Below are 20,830 nucleotides of genomic sequence, written 5' to 3' on the forward strand. Positions count from 1 at the left end.
TCCTATATTACCTCAGATTTTCAACGTAAGCAATCCTTTTCAGCGTTTTCACATTTAAAACGGTTTAATGAAGTCTTTGATAAAAGAAATTGTGACTTGGTTTCCCTAGCATTCATAGCTTCACGTACAGCCACTAGTAATCGGTCAAGGCCACCTTCAAAAGTCACATTACCCTATATTTTGGACTTCACCCGTATAAAGGAAAGTTATATTAATTATATAAGATATTTACCTTGCATCCTTCGCACGTAAACGCGCCGAAGTGGAAGCCGGCCGCCGGTTCCCCACATACTTTGCACTTTTGGTTCATCTGAAATAGAAAATAGGGTATTATTAGATGTGTAACAAAGTATAATAGATGTCGAGAAGGAAGGGGTTATATTATAAAGTCTAATAATATCGATTTAATGTGTGGAAAACAGGAATTCCATTGGACTTTCAAATTATGAAGTATGAATCCCTAAGACGAAAAATTTCATCACAAATGAGATATAAAGTCCAAAAGGCTGTGGAGTTTCGAAAAAGAACTAAAAAACCAAAAAAGAAAAGAAAAAATAATAAGTGAATCAAAAATTAATATAAAAAAAGCATTTAAAAAATACACACGCTTCGCGCACAAAACTAGCCAATATTGTTGCTCTTATCGCTCGACATAAACGAAATGCAACTGAAAATCCGCCACAGAAACCCAATTCACTGTTAATATGCCGTGACCGAGATCGGCCATTTTCCAATCAGTCATTTAGTTGTTAATTTCGAAGAGCATGGGGCATGTTATTGGTTGCATATGCGATAAAATCGTTTTGTATGTATCGATTAAACGATATTAATTGTTGCGATATTATTCCATATGCGTTACGTGACGCTCTACGCGTTCTATATTTCAAAAGTAGAGACGCATTTGTTTTTTTTTCTATTGTATTGAATTCTTTTCTATGTAGTTGCCATTTGTTTTTCTATAGTCACGGTGTATATTATCGATATGGTTAACTTGCCTTATGAGGTAAGCACAAGTTAGTCCGTCGGCATCATGCAAGTGATTAACAAAAAAATGTTTTTCCATCTGCGAACGTTCAGAATGAATAAATTTTGTCACGCATAAATGACCAATTTTAATTAAATCGAGCTTATTTTTACACTTTAAAAAATAACAATAAAGTCATAAGTAGTACCTTCCCTGTCATCAAGTGAGTTACTGTAATGACAATCTTACATTTTAATCTTTCTTTCAACGGTTTTACACTTTTAAGCCGCTAATATAATGTAATGTGCGTTGTAAATCTACTAAAATGTCAGTTATTACCGAAATTATGTGATTAACACTGAAGAGATACAAGACTTGGGTACAGGGAGGAGTTACGAGTTGACAGGAGCCTTGCTACACTGGCCACTACTTGAGCCCATTAAGGAATGTCTTATTTGGGGATCCGCGTCGTCCAAAGTGGTGTGTCATTTAGGATCCTTATATTTATTCTCACACAATAAAGTTATCTGTACGATTATGACCGTTGTCATCATATACTAAGTATGGCGAGTTTCTGGTAGCAGTATTTTTTCTTGATCATAAAATACTGGAGTACTTGTTTATGATGTAGAAAAACATTATTTTGTAAAAAGTATCTTTCGCCTTTTACTTTAAGGAAAGCATCATTATTGTTGCAGAGTATGTAATGTAATATTAGGTAGTGGCTATTGTTAATTTAAAATTATAATATACGGATCCCATTTCTGAATGGTTCGCAATACAAACTAACTGGTGAGCCAGGCCCCGCTTGTCAAAGCGATAGTAATCGGAGGAAATATATCGCGATGCTAAATATGAAGACAGTATTTTGGGTTAAACTTGTTTTAAGGGAATTCGAGTTAATGTTATATGGCGCCTAACTGTTTATTGTGCATTATTTTTAACTTTTAAGCTATCTCGTGTAAATCTAAATTGATTGGAAACCATGATAGCGAAAAACATATAGCCATAAGGCGAAAGGGCCGTTTCGCCTTATGTTTTTGGGGAAAATAATTCTCTATATATTTCCTGAGTTCCAAACTTTCTTTCATTAATAAAGGCCTATACCACAGGCAGCGCTCTAAGTAAACAAAAACAAAACACAACTGATAACAATTTCCCCCAAACCAAAAACCCTTTCAATACATCTCCACAAAAACAATTGCACAAGCACAAACCATCTCAAGATTTATCCGCCAACACGGGAATAAACTTTGTGAAAATTCCCGAGATTCCAATCGGTAGAAAACGAACAAAGCCGAGTCGCGACGTAGTCATCCGTTTATCTAGTGGTTCGGGATCGACAGAGATGCAGGTGGATGCGTACGCGCAAGTACGGGACATTGTACACGATGTTAGAGACGGTAAAATATTGCGGGAGTTTTAGAGGGTAGCTAAAATGTTGCTTGGATGTTTTTTTAGTATGTTGCGTGGTTAAGGATTACCTACGAGGTTTTAATGTTACGGTAACAAATATCAAAGACTTAGCAATTTATTAAAAAATACATTTGAGGCGATTTCTTTCGACCTGTAATAAGTCTTGAACAAAATTATCAAAAAAATATGACTAAGATCGAGGCAACTTTTTTCCCTAATAAGATAAGTTTGTAACTAAATTATATTTTAATTAGTTAAAACAACATTTATTGCTTCATTAATTTCTACCACATCTTTATCGACTTTCTAACTAACAATAAAAATTTCTATCGTTGTATGACATCATAATAATTAAAGCCTCGATGCCGGTAACATCCACGTCAACATAAAGTAAATCACGCAGCGTGGCTCCGTCCTCTATCGAACGTCGAATCGTGCGCACCTCGAAATTAGAACTTTCAGGGTTCTACACTTTCATATGTTTATAAATAATCGGGACTTAACTAACCTACTACTACTACGACTAAACGTGATACTTTATATAAAGAAGTACGATTCCCATTGTATTTAAGTCCGGATTATTTTCCGCAATATTTTCATGTTCTTTGTTTATCGTTTGGTTTCTAAAATATTAAAAATATATTACTCTTTTCGAAATTATCACTTAAACAAATTAAGCCTAAAATCCCTTGAAGACAATTTTTGTGCAATCATAACAAACACAGTAATTTTTGCATGAATCATTTTTACATCATCAATAATATAGTTCCCTCTTTTCACAGAAACGATTTGTGGTCGTTTGCGCATATATTGTAAAAACTGCTGCGGTTTAAATATCATAATTGCGGATTAATTACAATATGCAAGTATCAAGATCATCAGATTAACTGGTGATGTCACAGCGTGCGCACATATAGGCATCGTTCCAATAATCACCAATAATTGGCCCAATCAACCGCATCCATAAAGGTTGGATCACTTTTGAGTAATTATATACCATATTTTTAATATAAAAGGAATAACAATAAATGGCCCATATAGAAAAACTTAATTTTTAAATAAGCGTTCTAAATTGTACAATGAAGATAATTCAGCTCACAATGATTATAATTATAAATGTTATCATTGATATAAAAATGCATTTTAACACGTCAAGGTTAATGACCTAATATGCAAAGATTCGACTTCGGCACACTCGGTCCGAGTGATCTCGATATGAACCGTGTAACGTGAAGCTACAGATCGATTCCCTTACTACATGACTTAATTAATTTCGTGCTCGCGTTCAACTTTTTAGGGCAGCCCATATCATACAAATAAACAAAAGAAAACCGACCACAAGAGAATATATTAAAGTTGAATTTACATTGGACCAATTTAAAGTTTAACCAAGCAAATAAATTGAATGCTCATGACAAGTTTGGAGTCGCGAAAGGCTCGCAGTCGAAATGGCTGTCACCGTTGTCAGTCCGTCTCCAATCATATATCTCGTTTATAATCTGGAAATGCAATTAGCATATTAATCGCTTCATATTTCGATGATTAAAGCCGTCGTTATATTTAAATCGATTTTATTTTGATTTATAATCGGATAGCATGCCGGATTCAAATTCAAACATGTGTGGTTAGTTATTATTATGACTAGTTAATTTTTATGTAATGCCCATTCTATGTTTTTAATAAAAATCAATTTATACTAGTGAATTTGTTGACAAGTATTATAATCTGGTGATTTGAATGGAGTTGGACGTTCACTAGTATTGCGAACCTCAAGGTAGCTGGAAATTCATTGAAAGAGGATCGACAGTTAATCTCGTTAATGCGTAGACGCAGGAGCCCCGTGCACTTCTTAAAATACATCATTTCATAACATTCATCAATAGTAGCGTCTGTATAAATTATATCGTAAACCGCTGCACTGAAACGTGTCGATATTACAATCTTTAGAAGCCGTTCCAGAAATCATCTATAGCAAGGAACATTGCAGCAGAATCCATTAAATACTGAATACACGCACACTTACAGACATTAAATCTTATGCTGCAGGACCAATTTCCGCACTAACGGTTGCACTTTAAATCAAAATGATCGCTCATAAAGGTTCCATTAATCGGAATACGATATTTTTGTTCAGATTGTGATTACATGAGTACGAGGGAACCTACGAAGCTGCGTTATTTATGTGATTTACAGACGTCGGAGATGAGTTAATCAGCAAATTAACGCACACAAAAACACTGAACTTTAAATGGCACGCAGCTCGGCTGCTGAGAATTGCAATAAATTGTAACGAATCCGTGTACACTATGCTATAAACATCTCCAGATACTGCTTATGGGGGAGAGCTTCTAAATCTACATATTTAAATGTTCCCGGGGCTCAACAGCAAACTGTACGCGTTTCCTGCAACGGTATTAATATTAATATCTGCAATGTCGACTACACTTCACACTAGATTGTCTTGGAGACATGCTATCAAATCATCATCAATAACTTGATCGCTTAGTATTTGACACGTTTCTAATATTAGAAGGTTACTTCCTGCAACTACTTACTGTAGATACTTGAGTTATATTTTACTGTGGAAGTGCCGTCGGTGAGGTAGACATGTTATTTGTATCGTGTGAAAGACGAGGCGGCCTGTCATTTGGCGTGACCACCATTATCGATGCGGCTCGCCGGCGACCTCGTGGGAATCTATGGGGTTTATGGGATTCTGAGGCAGGGTTAACAGGTGCATTTGTTGAGCCGCGCACTGATGACATGCCGTAATGGTGGATTGACGGCGGTTTATGGGATACTTCCTTATGAATAACTGCCATAGTTAAACATGAAGAAATTGGAAGTAGATTTATTTACACAATTTCTGAATTAGCGTTGATTACTGATTAGATCTGCAATACAATTAATTAATATACGAAAATAATTTGTACTAATTGAGGTAAATGATGATGAAGACCAATTAGTTGAGCATAATTTTTTAATCGCGCAATTTATCAAAGATGATTCATCTAATCTAGATATCATAGTTGGAATAGAGTCAGTAGATATGTTCGCTGAAGTGCATAAACTTGTATTTTGACAGGCACACATCACAGCTGTCGTACGGCTATAGTACTACGAACGTGAAACTAATTTGATACCACATTAATGTGATGGGCAGACGTTTGAAAACCTTTGATCCGTAATATGTAGCATCAGATATATTTAGAGCAGAGTATTTTGATTGAAGATAGTTAAAATTAGATTAGATAAAAGGCAAAGTGGAATGGATTATTAAAATTGAAATTTAATGCTATGAAGGTGAAGTTAAAGATGTTGCTGTATACGTAACTAATTACGATAATTAAAAATACAAATATAAAATAATCACAAAAATGTACTCAAAAATAATCTTCACCCAATTGAAGAAGAAAGAAGACCAGCCGATAACCCATAGTTTCATCCAATTCCCATAGCTGAAGATCCAAGGTTCTCACAAAGACAAGTGCGGGTAGACTTATAAGTGAGCGAGACGAATGTGTAATGGCGCGGGAACTGAACCGCTGAGGCTACGGAGGACAAAACATGGATAGACAAATTATTTCACGATTTTACTATTACTAGGTCTTTGGATCTTAGGAAGCGTTTTTGGCAAATACCCTTTCAAGTTTATGTTGATGATTTAATTGTTTGTTGATGATTTTTGATGATGTGAATTTGGAATAACATAATTAAATGGTTGATATTTTTTTGGGTCTCTTCATAAAATGTAGAGTCAAATATTTTACCTCTTATTTTCGAAATGTGAGGCCGCTTACTGTAAAAATTATATTATTTACTGTAGAAAATTAATAGTTAATATTGAAATGAACTCCATCTCTACATTACGTTGCTGCCCCTACCTAGAGCCGGCCCTACTCTTGATTTCGTTTTGATAGGTGTTAATTTGTCATGCTCTTGTGGTTCTCGCACGTTACACCTGTTAACCGTAACAATATTATTATAAGCCGTCTGTTTGTCTGTCCGTATGTCATCTTGAAAACTATACTAAATTGCTAAGTTACTTTTGTAGATAACGAGGTTTTTATTCCAAGTGTGATTGAGGGTAGAAGAAGTGTTGTAACTAAATGAATTATGAACGCGTAATTTTGTGCAGAGTAAATAGTCACAGACGAATGATAAGTGAACTAAAAAACGAGTCTTGAAAGTCAAGTTAAGGATAAGATGAGAAAATATATAAATCTTTTATACGAATGCTTATGACTTACCTATTTGTTCAGCTACCTTTTTTATAATAGCGACTAATAATATAAATTCGGATGTTTAGTAATTTATTGAACTGAAGTGATTGAGGGTAAACACGTGTCATGCAGAACTGTAAGTATCAAGTATAAATAAAAAATCTCATCTATGTACTTGCCAGAGTTTAACTTAACGGTACATATAAATCAACCAAACCAAACCAAGTAAACATCAAAATAAAACGAACAACAAATCAACCAACGCAAGGACATCAAAAAGCCCGAAGTTCAAAGGTACTCTTGCGCATCCAAACGGGTACAAATGTCCAATTAAATTGATCAATCGTTACACGCAGCTTCAATTAGTGTAATAACATGTGGCGAACAGTTCAATTAATATTGTCAATTTAATTGGTCTAGGTTTACCGAGAACTATGCTAAAATGTCTATGTAAATGATCAAGATTATTTGCCAAGAGATAAGTATGCAGTTTTTAAGTTCAGTACTTTATTTCGCTTCGGTTAAAAGTATTTAATTGAAATTGTGTGTGTGTTTTTGTATTTTTAGCTAATTAGCTCAGGTAAGGTCACCTGGATTTTGTGAGACAATTGGTAGTAAAATAGATTATTTACATAACATAATATTTGTAGCCGAGTAGATAGTTGAAGAAAACATAGCCTTTATAATAAAATTACTTAATCGAACGCAATTAAGAACGTAATTGAATAAAGATCTCAGAACATAACAAACATTTAATTGAAGAAAAAAAACTCATTCTTTCATTCACTCTCATTTCTTTTGTTCACGAGCACGGAACACGAGTTGTAATTAATCGTAATTTGTAATTAATACGCGGCGTTAAGAAGATATTTTTCCGCTACTAATATGATAAGTGGCGGTTAATGAGGAAAATTACTTCATTCTTTATTATCTGTGACGGAATCCATGTCGACTCGCTACCAATTAATTGTCTGGTTATAAAATATATATACGTAAGGCGTGGCACACAATATTTCAGATCAAGAATATCGAAATGTTTAATTTCTCACGTTGGCACAAATGTCACTGCGCAATATTGTAAACTCATCGTAAAATGTTATCATAACCTATAATATTGTTAATGATGAATGATATAAAGATTTGAAAAGAGATATGCAACGAAAGGTCATCAATAAAAAATGGGCACACACAAACTCAACGATTTTTCATACGATTATTTGTCATATCAAAAGGGGCTCACCTCTGATCTTAAACGATTCCGTTAACCAATCGATTATCGATAAAAACGAATGATTAATCGTTCCTAATTGATACAATTCATCCCTTTTGGCAGCGGGACGCTTGTCACGTGACTTGTCAGCGTGACACGAGAGTTTTTGACAGCCCGTGACAAATTGTTGTGACAAAATATTTCAACAGTTGCGTCAAATGGTATTGGAACAACCCTCATTATATGGAATCCCACGTAGCTCAACTATTTTATATTATTCTCTTTCTAATGAATCCAATTCTTCTGCCTTTGTGATAGAATTCAAAATATAACAGTCCTATTTCGCGATCGTTGTTTAAAAGAATGCATAGGGACCAATGACGTTGCGTAATCAATTCAAATTTTTGGAATTCGAATGAATGAATTTGAGTTTAGAATTGTAGAACGTTATTGATCACGTGTGAGCGAGATATGTTTAGCATTCGATGACTTGGAACTTGTGATATGCAGATGCATACTGCGTGCATTTTGAAAGAATCCAATTTGTTACCCAAAGAAATGTATTTCAACATCTGCTCAGTTCAGGATGACAAACATGTTTTAACACACAAAGTAACTGTTAGTTTTATTTAAACGAATAATTCTGTATGGTTGCAGATATAGCTGGCGTTGTGAGTGCTATTATTAATTGTCTCTGTGAAGGTTAATAACCAAACATAGGTAGGTGCATACAATATCAAGTGTAGCTGACATCTATGACGAAAGCTTGACGCCGACATTCCCGACTTATCTTCTCATCTACGATTACCAGCGAAAAATCATAAAGAATTAATTCATTAACGCCTATAGAACCATCAGATGTCTCTTAAAAATGTCAATAGACAGACAAATCCCATTATATTAGATACGGATTTAAATAATAGACTAGATTAGACCTTTCTACGTCTATTATATTATTGTTGAGTTCGGCTCCGACCTTTGACACGGGAATCGAACCGGCGAGTGGTACATTCGGAGTATTATGATACGCCGCGGCTTCACTTGACCAGTTTTTTGTTGTTACTGCTATTGTTTGATGTAAGTTATACTTCGTTAATTTTTGAGCGGTTTTGTTAGTGCGATTTTTTTAGTTTCGACGTGCTGCAGGTGTTTTTATTTTGATGTGCAAACTTGTACCATGGTATCAAGTTACTATTGTTTCAATAATAATTAGAAAACATTTGATTGGGGACTAAATATTATACGTAAGTTCAACCAAAAATATTTTTAAATATTGATGTCAAAGTATTTTTCTTTTTATCAATTTGTAGTCAATATGTAAGAAAATTGTTAACACGTTATTCATCATACAATAAAAAATCGGGATGTACTGAATCAAAACACGTCTAGCAAAACGAAAATCGCAATAGTCGAACAATACCTTAAGTCGGACTGTATAATGCTTAGTCACAGTCTCGCTTCCCATGACAAGTGACCCGTGTCCGCAGCTATCTTAGTGGAGCATCGCGCTGTTCGCTATCTATAGCGATACTCTATGTGGTGCACAGCCTTATGTAAAGTGGCGCCCGACTGCTTCTACCAAGGATATTCCACTACCAATGCAATTTGAAAGTTGATTTGTGTTCATTAATGTCCCTGTTTTAAAACCCACTACTTTAAATTTGTCACATATAGCCAATAAATTCTCTGATTGGACATCTTCTAGTCCTAATGTGACATTAACGTAAATTACATTTTTTGATATACAAGAAATAATCGGTTATAATTTGTCTCTAACCGCCCAACTTGTTACAGACAAGCGTTTTTAATACACAATAAATTATAATAAAGTCAAATGCTTATAAAAGCTTTATGTGATTAAAATTTCAATATCTTATAATTAAGGCATCAACAGCTGCTATATTACACTAACCTATACCCGGAAAACGATCAAATGACATCACTAACAAATCTAATTTAAAACCATGAATATATTACTAGTATAAAGTCGTCAAAGTAACCGAGTGTCGTGTCATTGTCACTCACAATGGTTGCACCGAATCGATTCAATTCATAATCGGATCCGAATACAATGATATCGATACCCACGCAATCGAGTACATTAGTAACATTTAAAAACTATTATGTTGAGTTTTAGACTGATTAATTGATTTGTAAGTAACCGCGGTCTTGTCTGTGTAGGCGCAACTCTAAGGACAAAGTCACAATTTTAAGTTACTTTAAATATATTTTCTAGATGTTAAAATGGTACTTGGAAAACATAACATACGTACTTCAACAGGTGTGTATCAGAGGTCATTGTTTTTTTAAGGTTTTTATTACGATGAAGTATAAAACCAATAAAGTACAATAGTTTCAAGTGAATAGACCACGTTATTTTTGTTTCCCTAACCACAGAGTATTTTCCTTCAGCTTTTACTACGAATATAATAATAAACCCATTCCATTGAGATCGGAGTATAAAAGTAACGTTTGAATGCACAACCTTTTGCAAAAGTCGTAAGACTTTACTGAGGAAATGGATTGTATTAGCGAAGGCTAACTCTTTGCTTTTTATGAGCAACATTACTACACATCAAACAATGAAAGCATCGCTAGCCAGTCGGTGGACTTCAAAAATACAAACACAAAACACTAACAATTTATTAACAATACAAGCTCGTTACTTCAAATAGAAGAAATTAACATGCAAAAATTCGCAACAGTTGTTAAGGAAATAGTAAAAAGTCTTATCACCGTTCGGAGCATAAACCTAAAGTTTGCGAATAGTAAAACAATTTGCACTAAAAAGGTTTAACAATGAGTAATTGTGTCGGGCGTACGAGTAAAAAAAACGCAAGTGTCGGCACATGAAAGGACAAAGGCGGTGGTGCGCGCGCGCCGAAACAAATGCAGTCGTAAAACAGATCTATTCGGAGAAAAGAAGTTTTGCACAAGTTACGCTTTAGCGAAGCATTGTGGGGCTCTTTAGAGTTACCGCGCGACGGAAAGCCAACGAGAAAATGTTGCTTTTATAGCTACTAGTGCTGGCTGGACGGCACTTCTAGATCTAAGTATGTCTGTGGCATCACAGCGCACCAACGAACTGACTATTGTTAGTGACGCTATGTTTTAGAATAAGGGACATGAACTGTAGAGAAGGACTAACTTTTCTTTTAAAGTACTGAAAATAAGTGGACATCGTACTGATAATATGGACTTTTACATTAAGATTATATTAAGATCATAGAGTTAATTTAGGGCCGTAAGACCGGCGTAGTCAAATTGCGATGATTTAGCCTTAAGAGTTATCAGTAATGTTAAAATGTAAGGTTCATAAATGTTATATGCTCGACAGTCATTTCAGGGAGGAAGCTGTAATGTGTGTAGCTATTCAGGTAGGTGAATTTAACAAGAATTTCACAAACTTTGAAATATTTCAAGTTTATAGGCAAGTGAATTCATGTCTTTATTTTATGGGTGCTTGTTTTGGTATTTAAAATGAAGTTTGAAGTACCGCAATTAGTTGTATTGTTTTATTACTATTTGTTTTCAAATTTAATTGAATCGCCTAATAAGAAAATAATGACTTATCTTAAATCTTTATTACTTTAAGTAAATAATATTGCATGTTTTGCGATAAGTATTTACTATTCAATATAGAAAATTACAACGTCATTTATTTATTTAGAACATATCATTTACATTTTATCTAGGAATCTGTGTTATTTACATAATTCAAATATTTACATAATATTTACATTAATTTTTTATATAGAAAATTATAATAAAAAATATATACTGTCTCTCACTCACGAAAACTTAAACACGATAGAATGATTTTTTACGTTTACGATTTTTCTGACATCATGAGCGATTCATACTCGTACCAATTAGTTGGTATTTAAGGTTGAAATCAGACCATTTTATATATCGGTCGATGAATTAAACAACCTTTCAAGCCCGTGTCCTCAAAATATCCTCGTATTACAGCAATCAATTATTCTACAAATTCCGAGCTACAACCGCAAAATCGATCATTCTACAAGAATTTATAGTGGCCATTGACAAGTGACAGGTGACGTCACTCCAAAAAGCCGGATCTTCGACGGATAGGTATAAAGAGCACGCGCCGCGCATGCGTGCAATGCTGACGACCGATTGGTCGCTGTCGCCCCGCCTCGCTTGCGCAAGCGACGCGTGTTATCGTTCACTCGTGATACACAATTAGTTGTTAATGTTGGACTGGTTTTAAACGGTGTTTGAGGGTTGGTTTTTCTAAGGAATCTATGTAGTTTATCAAAGGGTGACTCATCAAACTCATTAGGGCTTGGATAGTATTAAGAGGTTTGGAAATAACTGATCGACTATAATCCTGATTCTAATAGTTTTTTTGAATTAATTAAGTAATCCAATTAATAAGTCCTAATCCTTATACCAATAAGAAACACCTGATTATTTTGAAAGTTGTATGACGCTTGCGATTAACACAAGAACTTCAGAAATAGAGGACGTTCCATACAAAATAGGGCGTTACTAATTGGTACTCCTTGCTAATAGAAACTAGTTCTATTTCACTGTAACACAAGAAAACAACATGTAATTATATGCACGTATGTTCTCGTATGACCAACAATTACATGTGTTAGCCTCTAAACCAGTTAGGTGCATATATGAGCAAGGTGCATCGATGCATCAGCGAACATATTTCGCTATATAAATATCATTTACTTAATAGCTATTGTTAGGGAATTACCGCTGGGTTAAACGGGTCGTTTAGATATGAACTTGTCATCTGAGATGTTGATATGTATAATAGTGTTTGCTTGTTGGATAGTTTTGCTTATCATGTAAGATACTTATCATAATGAAAAGTATGACGTGTAAAGGACAATATTCGTATTTGTCAATGATACTTCTCTTTTTTTAGCTTAGATAGTATCTGCGAGATGGCACTATAAATCATACATCCTTCAAGTCTACCTTCAAAGGCGGGCCGCAGAAAATTCCAGAAAAACTCGTGACAGGCCGCCATATTCCATAAAGTGACATTTCCATGATCCATTTCCCACGCGTGGGCAATATTAAAATGCATTAGACAACACGGTCTATGGAATATATCGCGATCTAGATCACACAGTGCCGCCGCAATAACTCATAGATAGATCGATGGATCAATATGGATGAGGGGCGCCCGGGATGCGCGCGCATTCAACTGTCACCGCTCGTGCGCTTGCACCGCGAATTCGAATTCATAAATAGAACGTTCGATTTAATGTATTTATATGAAATTATATTTGTTGTGTGGTTAGCGCGAGAGAATATAAAGTCTGTTACGTATTTTATAGCAAGGAGGCCTGATTTTGACATTCATCTTAACTTGAAAATTTTAAGGGCACACCCAGATACCACAAATATTATGAATTCCGAGTAGCAATATTGGAATGTCTACAAACAGATACCTACAATATTAAATACACGAATAACATCAGATACCAATAAGGATTCAGATAAGAATATGTACACTGGCGTGCAAATAAACTGGGCACCATGTCATTAATTATTGTATAAGTTTTTCTTTACCGTCTCTTGACGTCATGCGTCAGACAACAGCCGACGTAATAATGACGGTAAACCGTAGAGTTACGTTGACAATTTACTTTTTTCGTATTATTTATAGCTATGATATCTGGCTGTATTGACAGCCGTATTTATGTAACGCATAATTCAGTCAAATGAATGAATAAGAATTTAAATAAAACTGCAATATTTTAAATGTTATTCATTTAATTATGTAATTTGATTGAAATAATCATGACGAAAATAGCTCTGAGAATAATTTTTGGCATTTAAATTTCTTATTTCATTGTGTGTGGTCTTGTGACATTTTAGATGAATTCCCTCTTTTTATGCAATGATAGACAAGACTGATATGTGCACATTTTATCCGTATCTTTGTAGTTATTACGCATGACGATATATCAACCTTATGTATGTCAATAGAGCAGCTCCCGTCTTACGATATATTTAACGACAGAAAAGCCGCAATCTAAGCGAAAAATATACCACATTTAGCTCCAAATTACAGTGTCGATTTCTATAAGACAAAGGCCACAAAATGTGCGGATTGTGAAATACCTCATGAGGTCAGAAGACGTTTAGTTGCATGTACTTATCCGACCTTGTGTCACATCGGAACATTTGCCGTCGACAACCTTCGCTGGATAATAACGAGTCATCAAATTCTTATTACGACATTAAATAATATCAATGTTGTGTGCCAGTCAGGTTGAACGCGAGTGTACGGAAACTGTGTGTTACTTTGTCAGGTTTTTGAAATTTTATTGATATTCTACTTTGTATAGTTACTATTTATTCTATGTGATAAGGGCAAGAGGATGATGATGATTTTTCAATGTTGGAAAATTGTTTACTGTTTTGTGGAGCTATAGATGACGTTAAATAAAATGAAGAAGAACCTTACCTATGTATCTATAACGTGCCTACAGTTACTGATTTGATGCTACCTGTGCAAATGGTCCTGCCTTAACTCTGCAAAACCCTTAATGTGATCTCATTTCAATTATTCACCACGCTCTATTTGCTTAAAAAACGAACTCATTAATAAAACAATAGTATATAGCCCAGCAGCCATTAAATCATAGCAAAGGATGTTTGTAGTTAGCTGAGGCGCGATTGAGCAACCGTCCTTTATTTCCGATTTATGTGTTCAACGGCGACTGGAAGCGACCCGTCCGGGAAACGATGATGCAAATGTTCGGTGCAGTGTCAAGATATTGTATACAGGGAGCTCTTTAAAGGGCGATGCTAGTGATATTCAATAGCATAGCATGAGTCAGGAATAAAGAGGAACGATCTGACGCAGGCCGCTTCCAGCCAGTCCTTTTGGAAATCGATGGGAAAGACCTATGTTTTAGCAGTGGGTGACTGATTGAAGAGTTAAGGTGCTACTTATTTCGAACTTAGAATATTCACCGGGTTTTAGTGTTGAAATTATATTTATTCCCTGAACATTACTAGTAACTAAAGCTAAACTATTGTAAGATCGACTTCGGTCAGATTCAAATGTGCCTTTAGCAATGGGCTGATAATCTAAGCTGGAGTTTTCTTCAGCAAGAGCCTTCTGAATTATATCAAGCACTTTGATATGGACCAAACTTTAGAGACTTCACCAGCTGACATATACTGCCATCTCCAAAATCACATCATCCCGTAGCGTGGCAGCGCGCGGGACGGTCACGGTGGGTAGCCGCGGATGTGAGGCAAGTGTCGAGCGAGGACGCGACAACTGTGCCAATAACACGTGCACTCACCCTACCGTGACGCCGGACGAAAACGCGTAGTCTATCTTTATCGTGGGAATTACTTTGAGCACCCTGATAACCTGGATATAGAGTAGCCTGTAGCTGTTATACACGGGATACCCAACATGAACTCTCTCTCTTTCCAGCTATTTATTCCACATGGTGGTGGGGTCAGCTTTCCTAATTTATCTTCTCCACTTCGCTCTATCTACAACATCGTTCTCGGACACCTGGCATTCCTTGATATCTTTCGAAACCACGTCCCGCCATCTGGTCTTAGGGCTACCCGACATGAACTGATGTTTCAAACTTCATCAGTGGTTCCTGAGAATAGTGCATTTCAGCAAAAAAATCTTTTGGTGTATGATTCTAACATAGGTTCAGTTTATACGTAGTTTATTAGGTTGTCCTTCGATATTTTTCTTAATCTGATATGAAGTATCCAGATGTCAGTAGTATATACTTTGAACCTATCACTATTGTTAATAATATCTTCTTTTCTTTTCGCATCTGATTATCATACTGGGGTCTAATTCAATAAATAAGAAGACTAGTTTCTATTAAAACTTTTACCGTTATTTTTCAATGTAAAATTAATCGTAGCTTAATCAGCTCAGTACTAAGTCAGAGCTGATGTTCTTTTGTCTCCTCGCGTTAATTCCTCAGGGAGACCACATCAGATGGTCAGGTATTAGCATACAATCTAGCGAGTAGTTTCAATAGATGCAGTAACTCACACTACCGGAGTGAAATAGTGAAATGTATTGAATGCGCGGGGCTGTTCTACAGTGGCCGCAGAAAATATGTAGATTAGTTAATTGTTTGTACTTAATAGTCAAGGGATAAATCATATGGGATGAAAGTGGAGGATATAGATGAAAATATGGATTATGTGAACACAATTTGTGGTAGATTTTAAATGGTATTGGGTTTCAATAGCACAAAGCTAGGAAGAAAATTCAACAAGCTAAAAGCAATTCGAAAGCCAGGCAGGTCACTATTGTTGAATCAAGAAGCTACCTCCTCCTTAACCAACAGGTCAATTACGTGATATGTATTATATAACCTTTATAAATTCGAAAGCTTTAACAATGGCCACAGAACACCACCCTTCTTCAAATATCAAGGAGTAACATTCACTGTGACCGATACGTGCCCATTGGCGAAGAAACCACGCGTGAAAGGTTGGTATCATCCCGCGACCCTCGCGGAAACTACCATGCCACTACCTTCGGCCCATGAAAAAGTTGCCCTGACAACCTACAATCCACCTTGCAACTAACAACATAAAGTTGAAATTCATAAAGCAAGTTAGTGAAGATGATAGCATATCTGTTATGGGAATTTTAATCTTGCTGCATACATAATAAGGTCTGATGTTGCAGGAAGGTTGGTTTGCACTAGAAAGTCTGACTCGAGTAACCCCAGACTGGGTCTAGTTGAATAAGTAATAGTAAAACTGATTTGGGATTAAACGGAATTCATTAGAATTATGTTCAGCTGGTCTAGTGTGATTGTAGGTCTGTGTTTTCACGATTTATGGGAGGTAAGCAGGACGATAGGCCAAATGTATAGGTCCAGTTTATAAACCTGCTTTTATGATACCGGAACAACTTCATACATTTGTTTATTTTCTTTATCAAATATTGTAGTTTTGGGGCATAAGTTGCAATGGTATTACTCTGATAACGTCGATACTGGATATGCTGCTATAATTCACAATCAAATAATATAAAACAACGATAATTTTATTCAACCAATAAAGTACTTCTCCTCTCAAAATCCTACTAAATTCTCCATAAAAATAGTTTCGTACATAAAAATATAAATCAAAGCAGTCATATTTTGCCGTATAATTGGCAAAAAGATTTACAATAATTACCTCGTTCGTGTCTCATATATTGTATACAATGTGGAATTACTCTGTTCTCATTGTAGTGCATTTTGTATTATAATGGTGCATCTTATTACACTGCACGTGAACTTTATTGCTGTTCGTATATATTCGCGATCCGAGTGGGTACAATTTCGTCCGACGAGTGTACTAGTTTTATTAATGTTTTAGCTAGGTGCTTGTTTTAAACGTGTTTATTTTGGGCTAGATTGGATTAAATAATGTAAGATTTGAGTTCAAAACGTAGGTTATTTTGTAATTTTATGTGGGCTTAAATTATTATAGGAAATGTTGAAAGACTAATTAAGGGAGTGGTAAGATACTAGGTATATGCCTACCATAAAATCTTCATGTTTGTACTCGTAAAACAAACATTTCCTATAAACGAAAGACAATTGAAGGTACTAATACTTAAGGTACTAAATAAAATTGGAAAGTTAATTTCTTATTTACAAAGCTGTGTATGAATGTTTTCTTACTTGGAAATTCAATTAATTTGTAGAATTGCCCGGGCAACTGGGTTGAGGAGGTCAGATAGGCAGTTGCTCCTTGTCGCAGACTGGTACTCAGCTGCATCCAGTTAGACTGGACGCCGACTCCAACATAGTTGGGTGAAAAGGCTCGGCAGATGATGATGATATTCTACCAATCGAATACATTGAAAGTCAGGTTCTGCTAACATTACCAAGACAGTCAAAGGCCAGGCTACCAAGTTACCTACTAATAGGACCATAAACTTAATATGAATCAAACTTAATACCTCTTGTATCCTAATTTCCTTATAAATATCAGATGCAACATTGCAGGCAACGTAAATATCAGCTCATTTGCCACATATTTGCATTCGTCGGTATGTTACTTACGGACGCTCGTAAAAGTAATGCAACGAGTGGTAGCAGACCTACCGAGGCTTTCCGGTGTGTGTATATGATTACGCGTGATCTGTGATGTGGTTTAGAAATTATCTTTTTGTAATTAGATGCTGTTTAGTGCAAGGTTCGGGATTTTATCTGGTTTATTGGTCGGTTGAAGCATCCGATGGTGCAGTACGGTAAAAGGTGAAAGTATGTCTCATGCTGCTATTCATGATAATGTTGTTCTTAGTTTCAAAGGACTATTGAAGTTACATTTGCAGTCGTGAGACACTTTACTTTTGTTTTAATCCTTACAGATAAATAAATAGCGACAGATAAATAACAGCTAATAGGAAAACTTCATCGTGCTATAGGTATTTTAAATTAGAGCTTCTGATATTTTTATAATTATATTATTTCGTTGACATTACAAAACAACATTATAATTTAATTCTAATTACACTCACGGCCACAAAAACCGACCACCTATTTAATTCACTCACAATTAAAATGGCGCCTTAAATCTAAAAGTGCACTCTTAATAGGTTCTAAATTTAAATTGAATCTGCTATGTGCGCGTAACGTGAGTCGTTTAAGGGACTTCCTTACACCGTCGGTAGCTTTGTGGGAATTAATGGAAGGCGGATGTCAATCCGGTGACACGCGAATGTTATGGCGAGAGGGGGCGGTGTGACTGAGGAACTTATAGCGGGATAATAAGGATTAAAGATTATCCAAGAAGTAATACTTAGTATTCGCATTATTTTTGCGGTGATCCTATAGCGTTATAATAGGGCTGTGTACGTGATCCTTAAAGGTTCGATTCAAATCACATTATAAGAGCTTTGAAAGTTGAAATTATTCCTTTTTAATTATTATTTTGGATCAACAAGCAAATCTATTTTGTGAAATTAAAAGGAATAGCTGTCATAAAATTTTTGGAACTTATAAATTACTAGTTTCTCTTAAGTTACTATACTGGTAAGTAAGCACTCGATTGTAAATTAGTTCTAAAACGTTATCGCTTTTGCCTTTAACGTAGACTCTACTATAAAGCGGTCGGTCTAGTGATCAAACTTAACATTTCGCCGTCCAATCGTGTCCCAGCGATAGATTGTAAATGTAATTGGAACTGCAACGTGGCTTACCTACTGTCGCTGCGCGCAGGCCAAGTAAAACGGGGTAGATTCTATGTTTAGTCTGTAGTAAACTTTCTTAAATTAATTTTAATCAAACCCACTTTTTATAATTCTGTCTAATGTCTTTTTTTTTTGCTTTGGAGTGTAATTAAATTAAAGTGGGTTGAATAAATTTATGTAAAGCATTTTTTTCTATTTACGTTTTCAGTCTAAAAAACTGTCCCCAAAAAACAGCCTCCCTAATAAAACTAAACCGCATTGTACACTAATTCTTAACGACGCCACACATCAATTGTTTGTTTTTTATTTATTTCAAATTTCATCGCGATATTATTAACTTTATTGCGATTACGATCTCGAGAATTCATTTTTGACGTTTTTATTCGAATTTATGCGATTCCTTACACCGTTACCAAGTTACTGAACAACATTATAAACATGTGTTACAACTTTATGACAACGCAATAAGGTGGAAAATATAATGCTTTTTTCAAAACCGATGTAAGCATAAATTTTGGCCGCTATGACTTCGTGTGACTGCTCTAAGATTTTATTATTTAAAAAATTGATATTTTATTTTTCGAATTGGACTGCTAACGCGCACAGCGGGTGGTTGGCAGAGTATCGAGCAACTTTGAACCTTACTGAAAGTGTGAGAGTGTATATTTTGTACTGCATAACGTTCTGCCCTTTGAAGGACTTCAAGGAATCGAGGCTGGGATCTGCGCTCGCGCTTATATTTCCAGCTCAGTTGGATGTTTCGATGTAATCTTTGGAATTGTATAATAGTTATACCTATGTACCGGCGTGGCATAACGTCTAGATTTTTTATGATAAAGTATTTTATTGAGCGACTTGTAAAATGATCCAGATTGAAACTAGCTGTGAATGCTGTTTATACCGAGAGATCGGTCTAAAGATAACTTTACGGCATGAAAAATATTTTGCATTTAATGAGCTTCTTTTTTTGCAATCGAGTTACTCGTTTAGAACTAGACTGTAAATTACGCAAAACCATTCATAAATATCAAGTAATAAAACTATCTTCGCAAGTTTCTAGAAGTGAATAAAACCTAAACATATTTGACCTAACCTTATTGATATTCAATCCGATCAAATAACTCACGATTAATACCTGAGTTATTATCAATCGATTTTATATACTAAACTGACAATTACATATAATCAGAAAAGCGATCGCCTCCTTATACATTATAATATATCTTTATGATAATAAACTTTGGGTGTAATATCTATAAATATGGAAACACGTGTTGTTTGTTAATTTGTGAAAATATTTATGTATGCCTATATTTATTGGGATGAACATAATTTTTGATCGATGGGGTTTTGTATTGAGATTCTTGTGAATGTTCAACACGCAATCCGTTGTCGTTTTTTCACTTTTCAGTCAATTATGACTTATTGTGGAGTACTCCTTGTAAAGCACTGGTACTCAGCTGAATCCGGTTAGATTGGAAGCCGACCCCAACATGATTGGGAAAAGGCTCGGAGGATGAAGCTTATTGTAGGTATAAAAGGGCTACGTAGATTTGTGAAAACTTTGGATTTTAACCAATCGTTTGAGTTGGGGTCAATATCTAATACTTAGCACATTATAATATTCTCTCCGCTGACAAAGTCGCGTGATTAACAAAAGTTTGAAAAGCCACAAACGTCTAAGTGTTAATAAATATAAATTATTATCAATTTTATGTTAATCATGTAACAGTTATATTAAGGTGTGTACAGACAGACGGCAGTTATCAGTGACGTCACTTTATAATGTATTCAAACCCGATATTTTATGGCAATATTGTGATTTT

General features: G+C 35.2%; 1 protein-coding gene across 3 annotated transcripts in view; it reads right to left on the reverse strand.

Moving 5' to 3' along the window:
• Nucleotides 1-20,830, reverse strand: part of LOC124635326 (knirps-related protein-like) — a 67,570-nt gene that overhangs the window by 15,167 nt on the left and 31,573 nt on the right. For all 3 annotated transcript variants that reach the window (XM_047171204.1, XM_047171203.1, XM_047171205.1), the window contains one exon: nucleotides 233-310. In XM_047171204.1, the coding sequence (XP_047027160.1) occupies nucleotides 233-310 (78 nt within the window). The remainder of the gene's footprint in view (nucleotides 1-232; nucleotides 311-20,830) is intronic.

The sequence above is a fragment of the Helicoverpa zea genome, chromosome 12 (genome assembly GCF_022581195.2).
Source record: "Helicoverpa zea isolate HzStark_Cry1AcR chromosome 12, ilHelZeax1.1, whole genome shotgun sequence".
Taxonomy (NCBI): domain Eukaryota; kingdom Metazoa; phylum Arthropoda; class Insecta; order Lepidoptera; family Noctuidae; genus Helicoverpa; species Helicoverpa zea.